The sequence below is a fragment of the Neofelis nebulosa genome, chromosome 13, assembly GCF_028018385.1.
Source record: "Neofelis nebulosa isolate mNeoNeb1 chromosome 13, mNeoNeb1.pri, whole genome shotgun sequence".
Taxonomy (NCBI): domain Eukaryota; kingdom Metazoa; phylum Chordata; class Mammalia; order Carnivora; family Felidae; genus Neofelis; species Neofelis nebulosa.
The window spans coordinates 8362045-8381492 of NC_080794.1; the positions used below are offsets into that span (position 1 = coordinate 8362045).

General features: G+C 38.0%; 1 protein-coding gene across 4 annotated transcripts in view; it reads left to right on the forward strand.

Annotated features, from left to right (window-relative positions):
* Positions 1–19448, forward strand: part of RYR2 (ryanodine receptor 2) — a 768107-nt gene that overhangs the window by 552721 nt on the left and 195938 nt on the right. For all 4 annotated transcript variants that reach the window (XM_058696266.1, XM_058696262.1, XM_058696264.1 and 1 more), the window contains 8 exons: positions 989–1103; positions 2464–2596; positions 2803–2906; positions 6912–7047; positions 7596–7782; positions 9928–10033; positions 12448–12568; positions 18161–18330. In XM_058696266.1, the coding sequence (XP_058552249.1) occupies positions 989–1103; positions 2464–2596; positions 2803–2906; positions 6912–7047; positions 7596–7782; positions 9928–10033; positions 12448–12568; positions 18161–18330 (1072 nt within the window). The remainder of the gene's footprint in view (positions 1–988; positions 1104–2463; positions 2597–2802; positions 2907–6911; positions 7048–7595; positions 7783–9927; positions 10034–12447; positions 12569–18160; positions 18331–19448) is intronic.

Consider the following 19448-nt stretch of genomic DNA (forward strand, 5'->3'; position numbering starts at 1 on the left):
AAAAAAAAAAGCAAAAGAAAATCATTATACAAGATTCGTACTATTTCATTGTCTTGATATGCCTGGAGTACCTATAAGTTAGCATATGACTAAATCAAGAGGTGAGTGAGTCAAAGGAGATCAGATATGAAGGGAAAGTTTGTTTCCCTGCAGGCTGTGCAATATAATTTTCTTGTTACATGCACGATAGGAGTGTTTTGTAGAAAAAATCATATTGATTTAATTTACGTTCAAATAAAAATCAAGAGTTCTTTATTTTTAATGACTACTAAACATTAATATCCTTAGGAATGCCTTTACATACATATTATAAAAATATGTAATGGAATAGTAATAATGGGAAACATTTTGGGTATCATCTGCTGCTTTTTTTTTTTTTTTCAAATTGAGTGTCCATTTTAATTTGCTGGATTTAGATTAGTTGTACCTGGCCTTGATGTGTATTCAGTTTCTCTTTGAGAATATGTTTCCTTTAAAAAAGCATTTCTCTGGAATGATAACACAAAATGTTATTAAACATACAAATATTGAATATAGTATGAAAAATAACCTACATGAAAAGCATAGATGTTTTTATATCAATAATTTATATGGGAATTTTCATAGAAACATGGTATAACAGTGACTCATATTTCTATACTAAAGAAGGTTGAACAGATGTTTGGGTATATGTAAAATTAGGAATAAGTGTCCAAAAGTATATTTCATATAGATGAATGTTTACATATTTAGTACCTTTCTTGTAATGGAAAAAAAATAGATAACTTGTATACTATTTTTGAGAGACTATCATTATTTTTTGAGGAAAACTCAATTAATTATGCTTATTAGCTTTTGCTTTTCTTAACTTTAATCATGATTTTGCTTACTTTTTTGTTCATGCCAGGAATTATTTCCAAAAGATTTATCAGGACCTCAGATAAATTGTCATTTAAATTTTTCTCTGACCTTTGTGCTCCCCTCCCCCTACCTATATTGTCCTTTCTAGGGATATCATGAATAATAAAGTATTTTACCAGCACCCTAATCTCATGAGGGCACTTGGGATGCACGAGACGGTGATGGAGGTCATGGTGAATGTCCTTGGAGGTGGAGAGTCCAAGGTAAAGGAAAACCTTTGATTCTTAAGATGCGAAGAAATATGACTCCCGAGGGCATCCATTACATATTCTTAATGAGGATTTCTTAAATCTTCTTAGGAGGACTGTTTTTTAAAGAATAGCTTTCGAAAAAAAAAACATAATAAAACCTTATAGATTGAGAATTGAATATGCTAGTTATTTTCTTCCTTTGATATTGGCAACAGTTTCTATCTTATACCGTGTAATTTTCTGTCTCCTAAACTGTTCCCATTTAGTGGTTATTTAGAAACTTTAAACGTTAATACTATGCTAACTTTTCGAAATTCTGAATTATAAATTAATGTCCATTACATAAAAAGTCCAAAATACAAAACATGTTCTTCAGACCCAGACATTCCCCTTGATTTAGACAACAGTTAGTTCCACTAAATTCCTGATCCAGGCCAAGTTTTGAAGATGGTGCTCTGGAGTATTTGTTTTAAGACTATAAAGTTAATTTTTTAAGTGATTCAAAATTAAAATAAAGTTCTTTAAAACTAAATGAACAAGAGTAATAAAACAGGCAACTTCATGTGAATCAGTATAATTTCATGACCTATGATTTGCAAAATATATTTCAGTATTTTTGGAAATGTTAAGATATATTCTTCAAAATATGGAAAAGAGTCCATATTTCTCATGTTCAGTTAGACAGACTTACAAAGATATTTATAAAGTATTCTGTTAGGGAGGGACTCAAGGGATTCATCTGGGGTATATTAGAACAAGATTTGGCCCTCAGGGAAGATGTATTTGATGGGATCTAGCATGCAGACCTTCTGGTCAAGGGGCTCATCACAGTGACAAGTCGGGCAAATCAGGGAAGGTGTGAATCCTGGAAACTTAAAAACAACAATAATAACACCTATGGTAAGAACGGCTTTCTGTGGTTCCAGGTAGTGGAACTTTTCACAAGTGGTCTCATTGAACTTTCCCTATCTTACCCCAAGTAAGTATTATCATGCATTTTAATCCAGTTTTACAGAACTGAATCATTGAGACGGAATAGCATCCCAAGGAAGCACAGCTAACGGGTAGTCAGGATTCACAACTGAGTCTGCCTGAATGCTGACTAGGTTTGTGCTGCCTGTAGATGTAGGGCTGTAGATTAGTTCCAGATCAATTCATTGACGATAATGAGGTTTATAAATTAGTTCTGGGCTTGTTCTTCAATGGCTCAAAGACTAGGTGAGTTAAAGTCGAGACAAATGATGATCTTCAGTCTCGAAGGCTTGGCACCCATGGGCACCCGTGGAATGACAGTGTGATTGGATCTCAGCTTCTGAACTCAGTTTTCTGAAGACCATTGGCTCTCACCGCTAACTAAATGCTCTTTATGTAGGAAATCACTTTTCCCAAGATGGTGGCCAACTGTTGCCGTTTTCTTTGTTACTTCTGTCGTATAAGCCGGCAGAATCAAAAAGCTATGTTTGACCATCTCAGCTATTTATTGGAGAACAGCAGTGTTGGTCTTGGTAAGTAAATCCGTGGCTTTTATTTCATCTTTAAGATAAAAAGAATATATTACAGTTAAAAATTAAACTTTAATGGAAATTAATTTTAGATTAGTGCAGTATGTGTCGTATTTAGAAATGAAATTTTGAGGGAAAGTATGTTTTTATATAGCCTTCATGGTTGCCGCACAATCTGGGTTTTGTCTCAATGTTGTTTGAATTAACAGCCTCACCAGCAATGAGAGGTTCAACACCACTGGATGTGGCAGCCGCATCAGTGATGGATAATAATGAACTGGCCTTAGCTCTGCGTGAGCCAGATTTGGAAAAGGTAAGCAACATCCACACCCCTGTGTGTGTGTGTGATGCTTGTTTGTAGTTGTTTCTCAAGATTATTTAAATATAACTGTAATGGAGTCATAGTTACATTGATACAGTCACATCTATTGTGTACTATAAACATGTTACATATATTACATATAGCATATAATTGTAAATTACACAGAACAAGAAACTTGAGATAAAGTGTTTCCTCTGATCACGTGCATTTTTCTCTGGAAAGGGAATGAACAAAAAGTATCTGTTGTTCCTTTTGTTTTAGTCGTACAGTTTCAATTTCTTCCAAGGTTGTTTTAACATCCCAAAATACATTTCATATCCTATAGACATATATTCCAGGGCAAGGCATCCGTGACATATTAAGACCTTGTACTGTAACCAAGCACTTGAAACCCCATACATGTTTGCCGGAACATAGATAAGTTTCCCCCCCCCCCCGCCCCCCCAGTGTTGTCCTTGTGATTGCACTCTAAGTAGTCTCCCCGGTCCCTCCCTTGCTCCCCTATTTAGCAGCCAGAGTGAGCCTCCTGAAAGGATCTTATTAATCCTGTCTACAATTCTTCCAGAGACTTCCTGCCTCACTTCAAGTAAAGGCATTGTGATAGCTTCTGACTCATCTGATTTCACATATCCGTCTTATTTCATTTCCTGCAATTCTCCTCATCTTTTCTGTTTGCTCCAGCCATGCCGATTGTGTTCCTGCCTCAGGGACCCTGTGCTCACTGCTCCCTCCATCTGCAGTATTCTTCTGCCTTATGTCTTCCTGGCTCTTTTCCTGACACCCTTCCACTCACTCCAAGTCACCTTTTAGTCTAGCCCTTCATGCTCATGCCATTTAAGATTGAAACCTCTTCTCTGTCTCCTTTCTTGTCTTTGCTGCTTTCTTTTCAACAGTTGAAAAAAAACACATTTGTAGGGGCATCTGGGTGGCTCGGTCAGTTGAGCATCCAACTCTTGATTTCAGCTCAGGTCAGTGATCCCAGGGTCCTGGGATTGAGCCCCATGTCAGACTCCACACTGAGCGTGGAAACTGCTTAAGATTCTCTCTCTCTCTCCCTCTGCCCTTCTCCCGTGCTCACTCTCTCTCTCCAAAGGAAAACAAAAACCACACAACAAAAACATATTTGTATATTATAGAGATGAATACACATTTTCATATTATTTATATTTCTGTAAATACAGTTTAATATTTATAGTCTAAAATCATATTTTAAAGCAAATATATTTTACTAAAATCTGTATGTTTGCATATTTTTAGAAACCAACTCCTTACCATAGCAATAAGTTCAGTGAGTCGCGCACGCTCTCTCATTTTTTGTTTTTTTTTTTATTTTTAAAAAATATTTTTTAATGTTTATTTATTTTTGAGAGATAGAGGACAAGCGGGGGAGGGGCAGAGAGAGGGAGACACAGAATCAGAAGCAGGCTCCAGGCTCTAAGCTGTCAGTACAGAGCCCGACATGGGGCTCGAACCCATGAACTGTGAGCTCATGACCTGAGCTGAAGTTGGATGCTTAATCGACTGAGCCACCCAGGCGTCCCTAAAATCTTTTTATTTACACACGCATTAAATTGGCTACTATTTAAAAAGTTGACCATACCAAATGTTGTGGAAGATACAGAGCACCTGGAACTCTTACCTGTTGCTGTTGAGATGAACAATGGTGGAGTCAGTTTGGAAAGCGGGTTGGCAGTTTCTTCACAAATTAAATGTATCCCTGTCCTAAACGCACACCTAGCCCTCTCACTCATAGGTACTTGCTCATTAGAAATAGGAATGTATGTCCACACAAAGGTGTGGACATTGCTGACAACATTGTTCATCTTAGCCAAAAACTAGAGACCATGCCCATCAGGTGATGAATGGATAAAGAAACACAGACTATTTCCATATGCGGTGGAAGGCTGTTATGAAGCAAAGGGAAGGAATGAAGTCTTGACATGTGTTGCAATGTAAATGACTCTAAAAATCATTATTCTGAGTGAAATAAGCCAGGCACAGAACGACATACATATCTTTATATATATATATATATATATATACAATTATATACTTATATGCATTTATACATTTACATACTATATATACATATATATATATACACACACACACACACACACACACACACACACATGCATGTACATATATCTTTATACATGGATTGCATGTTCTAGAATAGACCAGTTAATTTGTAGTGACACCAAGCAGATTGTCAAGGCATCCACATGCAGGGAGGGATGGATGGGTCCTGAAGAGTGATGGAAATGTTCTATTTTTTTCTTAAGTTTATTTATTTATTTTGAGAAAGAAAGCGGGAGAGGCAGAGAGAGGGAGAGACAGAATCCCAAGCAGGTTCCACGCTCTCATGAAATCATGACCTGAGCTGAGATCAAGAGTTGGACGCTCAACCAACTGAGCCCCACAGGGTCCCTGTGATAGAAATGTTCTGCATCTTGACTGTGCTGTGTTTTCACCAATGCATAAATCTCTCAAAGATCACTGAACTTATACTTTAAATAGATGAGTTTGTTGTACACAAATAATACTTAAATTTGGTACAAAATATTTTTAGCTAGATTGTTTATTTCTTTTTCAAGCCGATTTAACTTGATCTGGGTTAATTTGGTTGATAAGTTGCTTGACTGGCAATCTACTGCCATTGATAATAACATAGGGATTTCTTTTAAAACTGGACCAGTTATGAAATTTGCCAAGGATCAACATTCAATTAAAATGGTAATTTAAAAGGCAACGATAATGTAATGTGTTAAAATCAGTAATACTGAAAGGTAAGTAATACTTGCCCAAATTTTATACACAGTGAAACCATGGTTCAGAAGGATCTAGTAAATAATGCAGAAAAGATTTGAACCCAAGGTATTTGAATATAAACTTAAATTGATAATACCATGTTGAAACTAAATTCACTTTTCTAAATATCACTGTATCTCAGATGGGTCTTTCAGTATCTCCGATGGATTCAGGTTTTATACTGGGTGAGGGGTCTTTAGACATTTTTAAAGTTTATCAAATATATCATAATATATATATATATATGTATATATATGTGATTTATATATAATGTATAATACATATATGGTATATAATATAAATGTGTATACATATATATATATATATATATATGTATACACATATATATGCACACACAATTTTTTAAACATAAGTTCTACATCCAATGTGGGGCTTATCTCACAACTGCGAGATCAGGAGTTGCATGGTTTACCGACCGAGCCAGCCAGGTGGCACAAATATGTTTATAGATAAAAGTCTCAAATTAAATGCTGTGAAACTTAGGAACATTTTCTTTCATAGAGTTGATTTATAAATATTTTTATTACGATAGCACTTTGTTATGATTTATAAATATTTCTTAATTCTAAGGTTTTGCTAAAGAGAGTTCATGTGTTGTCATGAGGTTAAAAACAACTTGCAGGGGCGCCTGGGTGGCTCACTCGGTTAAGCTGCCTACTCTTGATTTCGGCTTAGGTCATTAGGTCACAGTTCATGAGATCGAACACCGAGCTGGGCTCTGCACTGGCCCCATGGAGCCTTCTTGGGATTCTCTCTCCTCTCTCTGCCCCTCCTCCCCCAAAATAAATAAACAAACATTTAAAAAAACAAAAACTTGCAAAACCACATTCTTTTTTTTTTTTTTAACTGTTTTATTTGCTTTTGAGAGAGAGAGAGAGAAACAGAGCACGAGCAGGGGAGGCACAGAGAGAGGGAGACACAGAATCTGAAACAGGCTCCAGGCTCTGAGCTGTCAGCACAGAGCCCAATGCACGGCTGGAACCCATGAACCATGAGATCATGACCTGAACTGAAGTCAGATGCTTAACCGACTGAGCCACCCAGGCACCCCAAAACCACATTTGTTTTAAACTGTCCTTTGAGAATATCATGTATTATATATCGTATTAGCATCTAATGACTTCTGACCCACAGGATAACACATTTGCTTATCATTGTTTGTAGGTAGTTCGATATTTGGCTGGTTGTGGACTGCAGAGTTGCCCGATGCTGGTATCTAAGGGTTACCCAGATATTGGGTGGAATCCAGTTGAAGGAGAGAGATACCTTGACTTTCTCCGATTTGCTGTCTTCTGTAATGGTAAGACTAATTGCTTTGGGTCTTTTTTTGGTCATGATTAAAACTGCATAAAAATAGATGTATAAAATAATAATATATCCTAGCATTTTCATATAAGAAGCAAATATTAGTAAAGAAAAAGTTAGTAAAATATTTTATAATCAGTAGTTCGTTCACAGTAATAATTTAATTTCTAATATTTCTCTTGAATGCGATGCTTTTATTATTAAACTAACATTTTTAGACAGTTACAAGTTCTTGTAAATTTTAATAATTGGGTCCTAATTAATAGGTAGGCTTATGGCTTCATTTCCTATAATGAATTAACAAGGGTGAAAAAACTATGCATCTGTAATGCTTTTTACTTTCCAAATTTTAAGTACAAGAAGCTTTCTGAGTCTTGTATACATAAAACTAGTGATTTAAGTCGAATTCTAGCTTTATTAGTGACTATGTCCTTTGGTTTTAGTGATTTTTCTTTAAATCTAAATGAATTAATATAACATCTATTGGCTCAGAATGTCCATATAACCAATGTTTGTTTGTTCTTGTTCCTCATTTGATTTTAGGGGAGAGTGTGGAAGAGAATGCTAATGTTGTGGTGAGGTTGCTCATCCGGAGGCCCGAGTGTTTCGGTCCTGCTTTGAGAGGGGAAGGTGGGAACGGTCTTCTTGCAGCAATGGAAGAAGCCATAAAAATAGCCGAGGATCCCTCTCGAGATGGTCCCTCACCAACTAGCGGATCCAGTAAAACACTGTAGGTCTAATATATATACTCTTAGGAGCAAATTATACTCCTTGTCTTGAAATTTTACAAAATATGATTTGCATTCTGTCAATTGCAATAGAATCCTCTGGTACCCATGATTTCTGCCCTTGAAAATCCACTGTGTTAGACTTGGAAGAACGGATGCAGGGTGCCTGGGTGGCTCCATCGGTTAAACATCCGACTTTGGCTCAGGTCATGATCTCAGAGTTTGTGACTTCGAGCCCTGCATCAGGCTCTGTGCTGACAGCTCAGAGCCTCGAGCCTGCTTTGCATTCTGCCTCCCTCTCTCTGCCCCTCCCCCATTCACACTTGTTCTCTCTCAAAAATAAACAAACATTTAAAAAAATTAATGAAAAAAGAAGAATGGATGGAATTTGCTGTGGGAATAGCTTGAATAAAGAGAAAATAAGGAAGATGGGGTGAATGTAGCAGGGAGAAGTTTAGGTTGTTTGGAGGAGATGTATTTTGTGAATTTTTTCCCGGGGGGGTGGGGTGGTATGGCAAAGCGAGTCATTATAAACCATGGCAGACAAGATTCTGAAATTGTAGGAGGGTTTGGTGGGAAGCTAGCTGGAATGAGTTTTCAAGATAATAGTAAGAAATTAAGACCTTTAGCAAGAGAATGGGGGACTTAACTGGCATAGTGGTAAAGCCCAGAAAAGGGGGCGTTGTCATTCTGAGGAGCAAAATGCTTGATTAAGGTACAATGGCTGATATGGGAGGCAGTAGCTACCTTACATTTCTACATAGGAGACATTATTAATACTTGATTCCAGTAACGGGCATGAGTCAACCCAGGCATGTTGCTTCACAGTTTTTATCTGTGGGGGTGAGTGTCTTGCTAACAGATCCTACTCCCATGCAACTGACCCCCCCTGGAAAAGATAGAATGTAGGGCTTACTGGAGGCAAATTTCCAAGCAGAGTAGTCCTGCAGACCCTCATTCTTGCATACACAGACTAGGCCTAGATGTTTTGTCTCTGTCAAGTCCAAGGTGGTTTCAGACTGGGAGTCTTCTGAGATCATGTTACATGTTTATCAATTAGCCACAGAGGAGCTAGGTGGCCCTCAGTTTCTCTAAGTAGTGGAAAATATATCAAGAGATCTCTGGCCCAGGACCACAACAGTGAGTGTGCACACAGCACCCTGGGAGCAGCATTGCATGCCAAGAGGATGTGGTCAACAAGGCCTTGCTGTCACCCTGCAGACTGCTAGGTCCAGCTGAGCCACCTACCAAGGGAGGGGTGAATGATGTGATCTTCCAAGGCCATCTAGATTGGTCCCTCATTAGCAAGATAATGAAGTCTTTGTTTTTCTCACACAGATGGGCAGGGAGACATGTTGGATTATTTGGGAGTGGCTGGGTGGGGTAGAGTACATGGCAAAGAGATAGTAAGTGAAAGATAATCACATTTCTAAGTACTTTCTCTGAGCCGAGCACTGTCCTAGGTGCCTTACATTTGCTATCTTATAGGACAGATCTTAGTCACCTTTTTTGTAGATGTAAGCTATTTATAAAAGTCTTCTAAACAGGGGCACCTGGCTGGCTCAGTCCATTAAGCTTCCCACTCTTGGTTTCAGCTTAGATCTCACAGCTCATGATGTCACAGTTTGTGAGTTTGGGCCCCATATTGGACTCTGTGAGGACAGTGCAGAGCCTGTTTAGGATTCTTTCTCACTCTCCTTCTCTTTCTGCCCCTCCCCTGCTTATATGCGCGCGCTCTCTCTCTCTCTCTCTCTCTCTCTGTAAATAAATAAATAAATAAGCTTAAAAAAAAGGTAAGTTTAAACTTACCAAGTCTTTCCATTAGTTATTTTCTTTGTTAAAACAAAGGTTGTCTGCCTCTAGAAATAAGCAGATTCCATCAAATTAGCAATTCTTTTTTTCGTTTGAGGGATTCTCAATATTAAAGTTCCCACAAATGTATTCTTGGTGTCTGGTCTTTAACTCATTGTTACTTCCCTTTAAAAATGTCAAGCTACAAATTAATCACATACATGAAAAGTAGCAGAAGAGGCAGAATGAATTACCTTGGGGATCCCTTTTCTCCAAGAAGTATGTAATAAACGTAAAGTGTCATTTTATCATCATGTTTCCTTTGCTTTCTGTTTCTTTTGAACAATCTACAAAAGTGAGACAGAAGAGGAGGAGGATGACACTATCCACATGGGGAATGCCATCATGACGTTTTATGCAGCTTTGATTGACCTCTTAGGACGCTGTGCTCCTGAAATGCATGTAAGTGCTTTGGGGCCCAAGAACAGCGATCCTGGCTTATCCATCTATGTGAAGAATCCACAGGGCCACCTGGGTGACTCAGTCGGTCAAGTGTCCGACTCTTGGTTTTGACTCAGGTCATGATCTCACGGTTCATGATTTCGAGCCCCGCGTTGGGCTCTGTGCTGGAAGCAGGGAGCCTGCTTGGGATTCTCTCTCTCTCCCTTCCCCACTCACGCTGGTCTCTGTCTCTCCCAAAATAAATAAATAAAAACAGAAAACAATCCATAGCCGGCAAACATCATAACGGCATCCAAAACCAATAATCTCCACGCTCCATTAAAAATAATAGCAGCCGCCTAATTGCTGAACAAGTGTTTATTTAGTTGGAAATGCCTTGGTTGTAAAATTAGTAATGAGATTTCAGTACAAGTCATTAGTGGAATAGCCAGTTACATCTATATCTCTCAAACGCATTCAGCCTCCCTGTACTTTAAGAAGAATACATTTTTCCTATAAATTTCCTCTGCTAATTTAGTGCATGCAGAGAGAGAGAGAGCAACAGCTCCCGACCAGAGTCATTTTCTTGGTGCGCAGTATCTCGTCTCTGAGGAGCTGCCATATGCCCGTCACTGGTTTAGGGGAAAGTGGGAGTGTGGGTGGTCACAGAGATGGAAACAGCTATTCAGGCCCTATGGATTGGTGTTTTCTAAAATGTTCTGACGGAGAAGAAATTAGAAGCCTCCTGGAACGGTACTTACTTTTACTCCGTAATACATTCCGATGTTTTGTACTTTACTTTACCCTAACTGGCTTTGTTTTATTCTATCGTATTCATTTTAAAAGTGCTAGCTTTTAAAGGCTCATAAAACTAGCTTCACGGCCTGGGAATGGGAAAGACCACAGAGATCGAAACACAGTGAACAGTGCTGGGGCATATGGCAGATACACGTCTAAACTGAAAAGCCCTTGGGACTGTTGCTTACAGATCACATCTTTCTACGTATGCTTAGGATCTGTGGGGGTTTTGTGCATTTGTTTCCGTGTTGTGTTTTATTTTTCTCTCCTTCTTTTTTCTTTCTTTTTCTTTTTGTTTTTTTTGTTTTTTGTTTTGGTCTCCTTCTCTCATGGCTGTAGGTTAAAATCTTCGTGTTTTCTTGGGGCACCTGGGCGGCTCAGTCGGTTCAGCGTCCAACTTTGGCTCAGGTCATGATCTTGCGGTTCCTGAGTTCAAGTCCCGCATCTGGCTCTCTACTGAGAGCTCAGAGCCTGGAGTCTGCTTCGGATCCTGTGTCTCCCTCTCTCTCTGCCTGTAACCCCCACCCTCACGCTCTGTCTCTCTCGAAAATAAACATTAAGAAAAATAAAATCAGAGAAAGCCTTTAAAAGAAAAAAAAAAAACTTTCATGTTTTCTTGACATAACTTTTCGTTGTGAACAGAGAGGAATCCCAGCGTGGAGAAATGTCAGAATGTTAGAAGGACTTGGAGCCTGTTTGTATGCTGGAGGTGATTGCATACACAAAACTTCATGCTCCCAGTATCTGTTCTTTTCTCAGTTGACATGAAAGATCAAAGGAACCAGGAAATGATGCCAATAAATGGAAATTTTGTGCTCTATTAAACTAGGAGGAAAGAAACCAAGTGACTCAGTAAGGCGCTAAAGTTGGCACTTCTGAAATTTATTCATGTTCTGTATCGATTGGTTGAAGACCTCCTATGTGACAGAGATTGTACTTGTGTTTCTCACCTTGTGGGGAAGGAAACAGGTGCCCCCCCCCACCCCCCACTCCGAAAGCCCGTGGTCTGTTCCAGAGCTTTGCTGAGGTTCTTGACATGTCGCATCCAGTCTTCACAGGTCGTCCATTAGCCAGTGACAGCCTCAAAAACCTGTCATGATTCATATTCACGTTTTCCCCACTACATCCTAAACCCTTCCTTGGGAGAAATTAGTATGGAATATGGATAAGGATACAATTACATTTTCATCCCAAAGCAAGAAAGAGGCTAAATCAATCATAAATATTACTATGTGTTCTGGGTCCGAAGATAATTATTTCATTGTATTTATTGTTCATGTTACAATAGGTACTTATATATAATTTTGCGACGTAAGCCTTCGTAGCCTTATCAGATTTTCAATGTATTTTAGTACCCTGCAGGGGATAAAAACTACTGTTTTGATGGTTAAACCAGTGGGCCTCTGCGGTAGTACATGATTTGGCCTATGCTGATGTCAGCAGTACTGTGTGGACGAGTGAATATCTCTCTCTAAGCCTGAAATAACAAATTCTGTGAGAGGTCTAAGTTTATACGCATAATTAATTAGCAGAAAATTATTTTAGATGGGGAGACCCATTCTTCAGATTTTCTGGATGGAATTGTAACACTGATTTCACGAAGCTGTTCTAACGTTCCTTCGTTTTCCTTCATGTAGTTGATTCATGCTGGTAAGGGGGAAGCCATCAGAATCCGGTCCATTCTGAGATCCCTCATTCCACTGGGAGATTTGGTGGGAGTAATCAGCATTGCTTTTCAGATGCCAACAATAGCCAAAGGTAAGGCCAGCTTCTTTGTACTTCAGTGGGGCATTGGAGGACATGATGTTTTAAATGCTACCATCGGCACTCGACATTCCCCCCAACACCTCGCCCCCAGCCCCCACTGCCATGCAGCACAGTTACTGGGTTTACGTTTCTTCAAGGAAAGCAAAAAAACGTGGGGCACCTGATTGGTTTAGTGGGTTCGGCGTCTGACTCTTGATTTCGGCTGAGGTCATGATCTCACGGTTTAGGGGATAGAGCCCTGCATCGGGTTCTGCGCTGGCAGCACAGAGCCTGCTTGGGATTCTCTCTCTCCCTCTCTCTCTCTCTCTCTGCCTCTTCCCCGCTCTCTCTCCCTGTCAAAATTAATAAATAAACATTTAAAAAGTTAAAAAGGGAAAAGCTATAAAGTACATATTTTTCATTGAATTAAGAAAAGCTCTATTGCCATATTCTTCTACACAGACATTTACAAACACACGTATATAAATGAAAAGGATGTTACTATTTTGTAAAGTATTTTCCGGCCTCATTGTTTTTAAACGGCTGTTTTCAATGAGATTTTTGTATATGACATTTCAGACAATTTCCAGAGAAGAGCAAATATGTACCTCAACCGTCTTACCTAATTTCTTTCCACTGGTTTTTGTTTTTTGTTTGTTTGTTTGTTTGTTTTGTTTTTTTTTGGCCCTCATTCTTCTCTGTCTTTCTTGCCTGCAATTCCTTTCTTCACTCTTTTGGATAGTTTTCATTGTCATTTACTTATAATATTTTTTTTTTCCCCAGAAATGACCATAGCTTCTGACTTAGAGATTTATAAATTCCCAGTGTGTTGAAAGAAGTGCTCTTATCAAGACAAAGGAGAGAATTAAAAAAAGAATTTTTTTTTTTACCGTTTTGATGAAATGTTTATTGCCGTTCTACAGTATGTCATTTTGGTTTAGCAACTGCTTGTGATTAGTTTTTAATATTAACCCAAAAGCATGGAAAATAAAGGTATAACCTACTCTCTACATAAACCTTTGTCCAACAACTGTGGCCCCTCCCCTGGGGCCAGATTGGGTTGGGGAAGAGGGAGGGCTCAGGCATTGCTGGATGAAGCACAGATGCCTCACAGTTTGGGTGGTTTACACACACACCGATCCCCCGCAGTGCCCCCAAACCACAGCAGAAATAGCACATGGCGTCAGCCCGAGGCCAATTCCCTGTTGGTGGTTCACTCTGCCTACCATGGAAAAAAAGATTTAAGAGTTCTTGAAGATTTGGAGCACTTGGGTGGCTCAGTTGTTTAAGCATCCAACTCTTGATTTCATCACAGGTCGTGATCTCACTGTTCGTGAGTTCAAGCCCCACATTGGGCTCTCTGCTGACAGCACAGAGCCTGCTTGGGATTCTCCATCTTACTATCTCTCTGCCCCTCCTCTGCTCATTCTCTTTCTCTCTCTCTCTCTCTCTCTCTCTCTCTCTCTGTCTCAAGATAAATAAATTAACATTTTTAAAAAAGTTATTCAAGACCATTAAGGGACAAATTAGATTCCAAATTATACTTAGATTTCCTTTTTCCGGTTTCAATTTTGTTCAGTTTTCAATTTTTTATTGGATATTCTTACATATGTCATTTTTATATAAACTTCTAATTTTAGAAGAAGTGTAGTCTAGAATGAAGGGACCACTGTGTAACTGAACGTGACTTACCCTCCTAGCCAGCCTTCTGATGAAGAGAAAGTAGTTTCATATGTGCCCAGCTTATAAACCCAGATCTTCCAGCCATAAGAGTTGAATATTCATTGTGATTTTCGAGAAAGCATGAACTGAATAATTGTCTGTGGCTTTTCATCTTCTCCACTTGAGGCAACTTCTTTTTTTTTTTTTTTGTATACATATAGACTGTTCTCTCTTGCCTTCTTTCCACTTCTCTTTCTAACTCATGTTCATTTACTTAAGTACAATGTCCTTTCTTTTCCCTATATTTTGAGCCATAAAATTGGTGCTGTCAGAAGAAAGATAATAATACCAGTGTTACGCAGATTAGGAAAGAGAGAAGTGCTACATTTTTAGGTAAAATCAGTTATCATGAAAAACCAAGAACATAACCCCTAAGAATATCCAGATGTCTCATTCAGAATTCCCCCAAAGTATATATCATTTTGCTCCAGTTATCTGCCATTAGCCTTCAAGATTTTTCAAGGTGGTTTCTTTCCTGTTCCATTTAGTTGTGCTGTAATGATATTTGGTGGTGTTTTCCTTTATAAATATGCACTATATTGTCTACCTTGGGGTTTAAAGGATTTTTTTGTGAGCTCTCACAATCACGATGAAATTAATTTTTAAAACCCAATCCATTGGTTATTATTAAATTTCTACTTTTTTATTACCACTTTCCTTTCATGGAAAATATACACAGAAAACTGTGTTTTTGGGGCGCCTGGGTGGCGCAGTCGGTTAAGCGTCCGACTTCAGCCAGGTCACGATCTCGCGGTCCGTGAGTTCGAGCCCCGCGTCGGGCTCTGTGCTGACAGCTCGGAGCCTGGAGCCTGTTTCTGATTCTGTGTCTCCCTCTCTCTCTGCCCCTCCCCCATTCATGCTCTGTCTCTCTCTGTCCCAAAAATAAATTAAAAAAAAAAAAAAAAAAAAAACGTTGAAAAAAAGAAAACTGTATGTTTTTATTTTGAGTGGTACGCATTTAAGTCAACTTTAAAAGCTAAACTGGTACTTTTTTGTATGTTTCTGTGACAAGTCAGTTGCCCATTTAAGCATCACCCATTATCAATAATAATTGTTACTGTATGTTATATATTTAGGACGTGAAGTTTGCCTCTAATGATCAGTTCTTCCTCCCTTAGTGATGGCTGAGGCCTTTCTCAGAAATTATTTATCATCTTTTAGAACTACAGCATGGCCCAGAATAATAATGAAAGAGGGAGGGTTTTGGAAAACTTGAGGGACAAACACACAGTCTCAAAAGTTGATATTCATGGTTTGTGAGATCGAGCCCCACATCAGGCTCTGCACTGACAGCATGGAGCCTGCTTGGGATTCTCTCTCTCTCTCTCTCTCTCTCTCTGCCCCTCCCTGGTGCACTCTCCCCCCTCCCCCCTCTCTGAAAATAAATAAATAAATTTTAAAAAGTTCATGTTCACTTCCTGCAGTGCTTGGCCCCAGCAGATTTGGACAGACTATCTAAGGCAGTAACTGTAATTGTAGGCAGATGAATATTGCAGGGACCACAAGGTAAGGCCAGTATACCTGGCCTTCCTTCTTCTAATTCAAAAGCCAGCAATTTGACAGGAGGCAGTCTCTCAGCTTTATTGTCTCCACTGTGTTTGAGGAGATGGTAAAAGTGAAACAGCAACTGTGGCAACTCAGTGAGTCTTGAATCCCAGGTATGTGTAGCTGTAACATTCCTTAACATGAACGTCTACTTGATTGAGTGTTTAAAACACAGATCTTATTTTAGGATCAGCAGGTTGCTTGACATTTCATTAGTCACGACTGTATATTAAAATCTTAGAATCTTAGGGCACCTGGGTGGCTCCATTGGTTAAGCGTCTGACTTCAGCTCAGGTCACGATCTCACAGTTCGTGAGTTCGAGCTCCGTGTCGGGCTCTGGGCTGACAGCTCAGACCGTGGAGCCTGCTTCAGATTCTGTGTCTCCCTCTCTCTCTGCACCTCCCCTGTACATGTTCTGTCTGTCTCTCTCTCAAAAATAAATAAACATTAGGGGCGCCTGGGTGGCGCAGTCGGTTAAGCGTCCGACTTCAGCCAGGTCACGATCTCGCGGTCCGTGAGTTCGAGCCCTGCGTCAGGCTCTGGGCTGATGGCTCGGAGCCTGGAGCCTGTTTCCGATTCTGCGTCTCCCTCTCTCTCTGCCCCTCCCCCGTTCATGCTCTGTCTCTCTCTGTCCCAAAAATAAATTAAAAACGTTGAAAAAAAAAAATTAAAAAAAAAAAAAATTAAAAAAAAAAAAATAAACATTAAAAGAATTTTTTAAAAAATCATAGAATCTTATAAATTTGAATTCCCTATCATGCAATTTTTTAGGAGAATTAAACTGGACTGGAATTTCATATGGATTTTTAATTAAAAAATATAACATATATTTTTTATATGTTATAATATAATATATTATAATATATTATGTTATAATATGTTATATATACATATAATATATATACATATATAATATATATATTATGTTATATATACATATATAATATATATACATATATAATATAATATGTTATAATATAATATATATAACATAATTTAAAAATATAACATATATAACATATAACTGATTTAACATTAAGGATTAAATCAGTTTTGGTTGGATTTGAAAGCTGATTTTCTTGGTTTAAATCTAACTTTGCCAATTACAGCGTATAACACTGGCAAGTTATTTAACTTCCTTAAAGGTCAGTGGTCATCTGTTAAATGTAGCTAAGAATACCAGCCTCACAGTGTGCTTGTGAAAATTGTTATCGAATGGTGTCTGTAACTTTCCTGGCATAGCGCCTAACACCACAAACAAGCTGTTATTCCCATTATTTTAATGATAGGAAGGAAAGTAGTAGGTATATGGGTATTATTATCATTTAATAAGGAATGGAAGCTATTTGGTATTAACCTTTAATATAATGTCCCTGAAAACATTGTTACTTGTTTATTTTCACGATTCAGATATGAAATCCATTCATTAATTACGAATGAAAACAAACAAGTTGTGACTTTATGTTTTCAGGATGATTGTGGTCACGTAACCTCTTCCCTGGATCCTTGTTTTTTCGACATTGTATCAATATTAATGATTCTGTGATAGTCTTTGTAGATTCTCATAGTGTATTATCAGTAGCAGGATGTTATTTGGCATAATTACCACATGGCCAAACAGGAAACAGATCTGTCCTCCAGTTTTTTAAATTGGCACATAATCCCCTAATTCCATATCTCAATGATTCCCAGTGTGTGGATCTATGGAATTCTAATGAGATTCCCTGATCTATACAGGCATCAAATAGTGACTATTAATAGAGAAAATAATCTGATTCTCAAATATGTCTTAAGTGTTGTTAAATGCTATTATGATTCATGAAACGTATTTCATTTGATAGTCCAACTGATTCATAGAGTTGCATCATTTTGTCCAAGCCATAAATATGTAAATGAACCATGATTATCACATAGGGATGCATGAGTGTTATTAGTGTTTAAAAGAGGCTCTCAGGGATGCATGAGTGTTGTTAGTGTTTTTGAAAACACTGATTTTTTGAAAACAGTGAAAACTTTGCAGTTTAACTTGTTATGGTATTTACTAGTTTTCACAATGTAGATTTGGGATGCCTTTTTGTTTCTTTCACATTGTCTAGCATAATGCTGTGTATTGAATCAAATGCGCAGCTAACAAATGGATATGCCCAGATCACATTTCGAATGACCTTGAATTTACATTGCCCTGTGGTAATTCTTAGGCCAGTTCCTAGCACTTGCTTGTGGGTAGAAGGACAAAAAAACATTCAACTGATAATTTTACTTGAATGTGAGAAGGCTGGAGAGAAGCCATTTGTAATCTGTCCATTAACAACAACATGTTACCTTCTCTCTTTTAGATGGGAATGTGGTGGAGCCTGACATGTCTGCGGGGTTTTGCCCAGATCACAAGGCAGCCATGGTTTTGTTCCTTGACAGGGTCTATGGCATTGAGGTTCAAGATTTCCTCCTCCATCTTCTCGAGGTTGGCTTTCTGCCTGATCTCCGGGCTGCTGCTTCTTTAGATACGGTAATGATTTTAACGATGAACATTCTCAATTCCTGACATGTCCTCCTCTGGCTTATTCTCCATAGATGTATTGATTCGTTTATTTATTGTCACCAAATGTCTATTGAGTACCAATTATACTTTTAAGCCGGCAGTGGGTAAACATAAAATAGACTGTATCCTAAGGAATTCATTGAACAGTGGGGAACACTTACAACCTCAGGATTAAGATAAGAATTCTGATCAGGTACCACGGAAGATAGTAACCCTGATTTGGGAGGTTGGCTGAAACAATCATGCTTCTCAATGAAAGCAGTTACAGTATTAAGAATGTTTAATGGACACTGTTGAGTTGTGCCAATAACAGTATCATCCTTATAATACTTATAAGGATACTATATTATAATATAATATCATCATTATAACATAATGTCATCATTACAATATAGTATCATCATTGTAATATAATATCATCATTATAATATAATATCATCATTGAAATATAATATCATTATAATATAATATCATCATTATAACATAATGTCATCATTACAATATAGTATCATTGCAATATAATATCATCATAATATAATATCATCATTACAATATAATATCATCATTATAATATAATATTATCATTACAATATAATATCATCATTATAATATAATATCATCATTACAATATATCATCATTATAATATAATATCATCATTATAATATTTAAAGCATAGATAAGGCTGTAATATTCCCTGTGCCTCCTGTGGCCCGCACTGAGAATCTGTCATTCCTGGTGTAAATACTCTCCTGTTTGAAGCATTGTAGAGTAAGCTGAAGCTCTAAATGTCATTTCGATAGTTATAATGCCTCCTTTTCTCAATTAAGTGGGTCTTTTTGATTCCAGAGAAAACCAGATCTTGAGGTGGTAACAGCTTTTTCATGAAAATCTTCAGAGGAGACTCCTAAAAATACACTGAATTTTCTTTTTTCTTTGTTGGGGGTGTTCACATGTAATTCTGAACCTAATAGGATAGTCGAGAACACAAGAAGACAATGAACCTTCCACTATCGATTCCGACAGACAGGAACAAAACTGTAAACGTTATTAAGTAGAATTATGGAAGAATTTTTGAACATGAGAT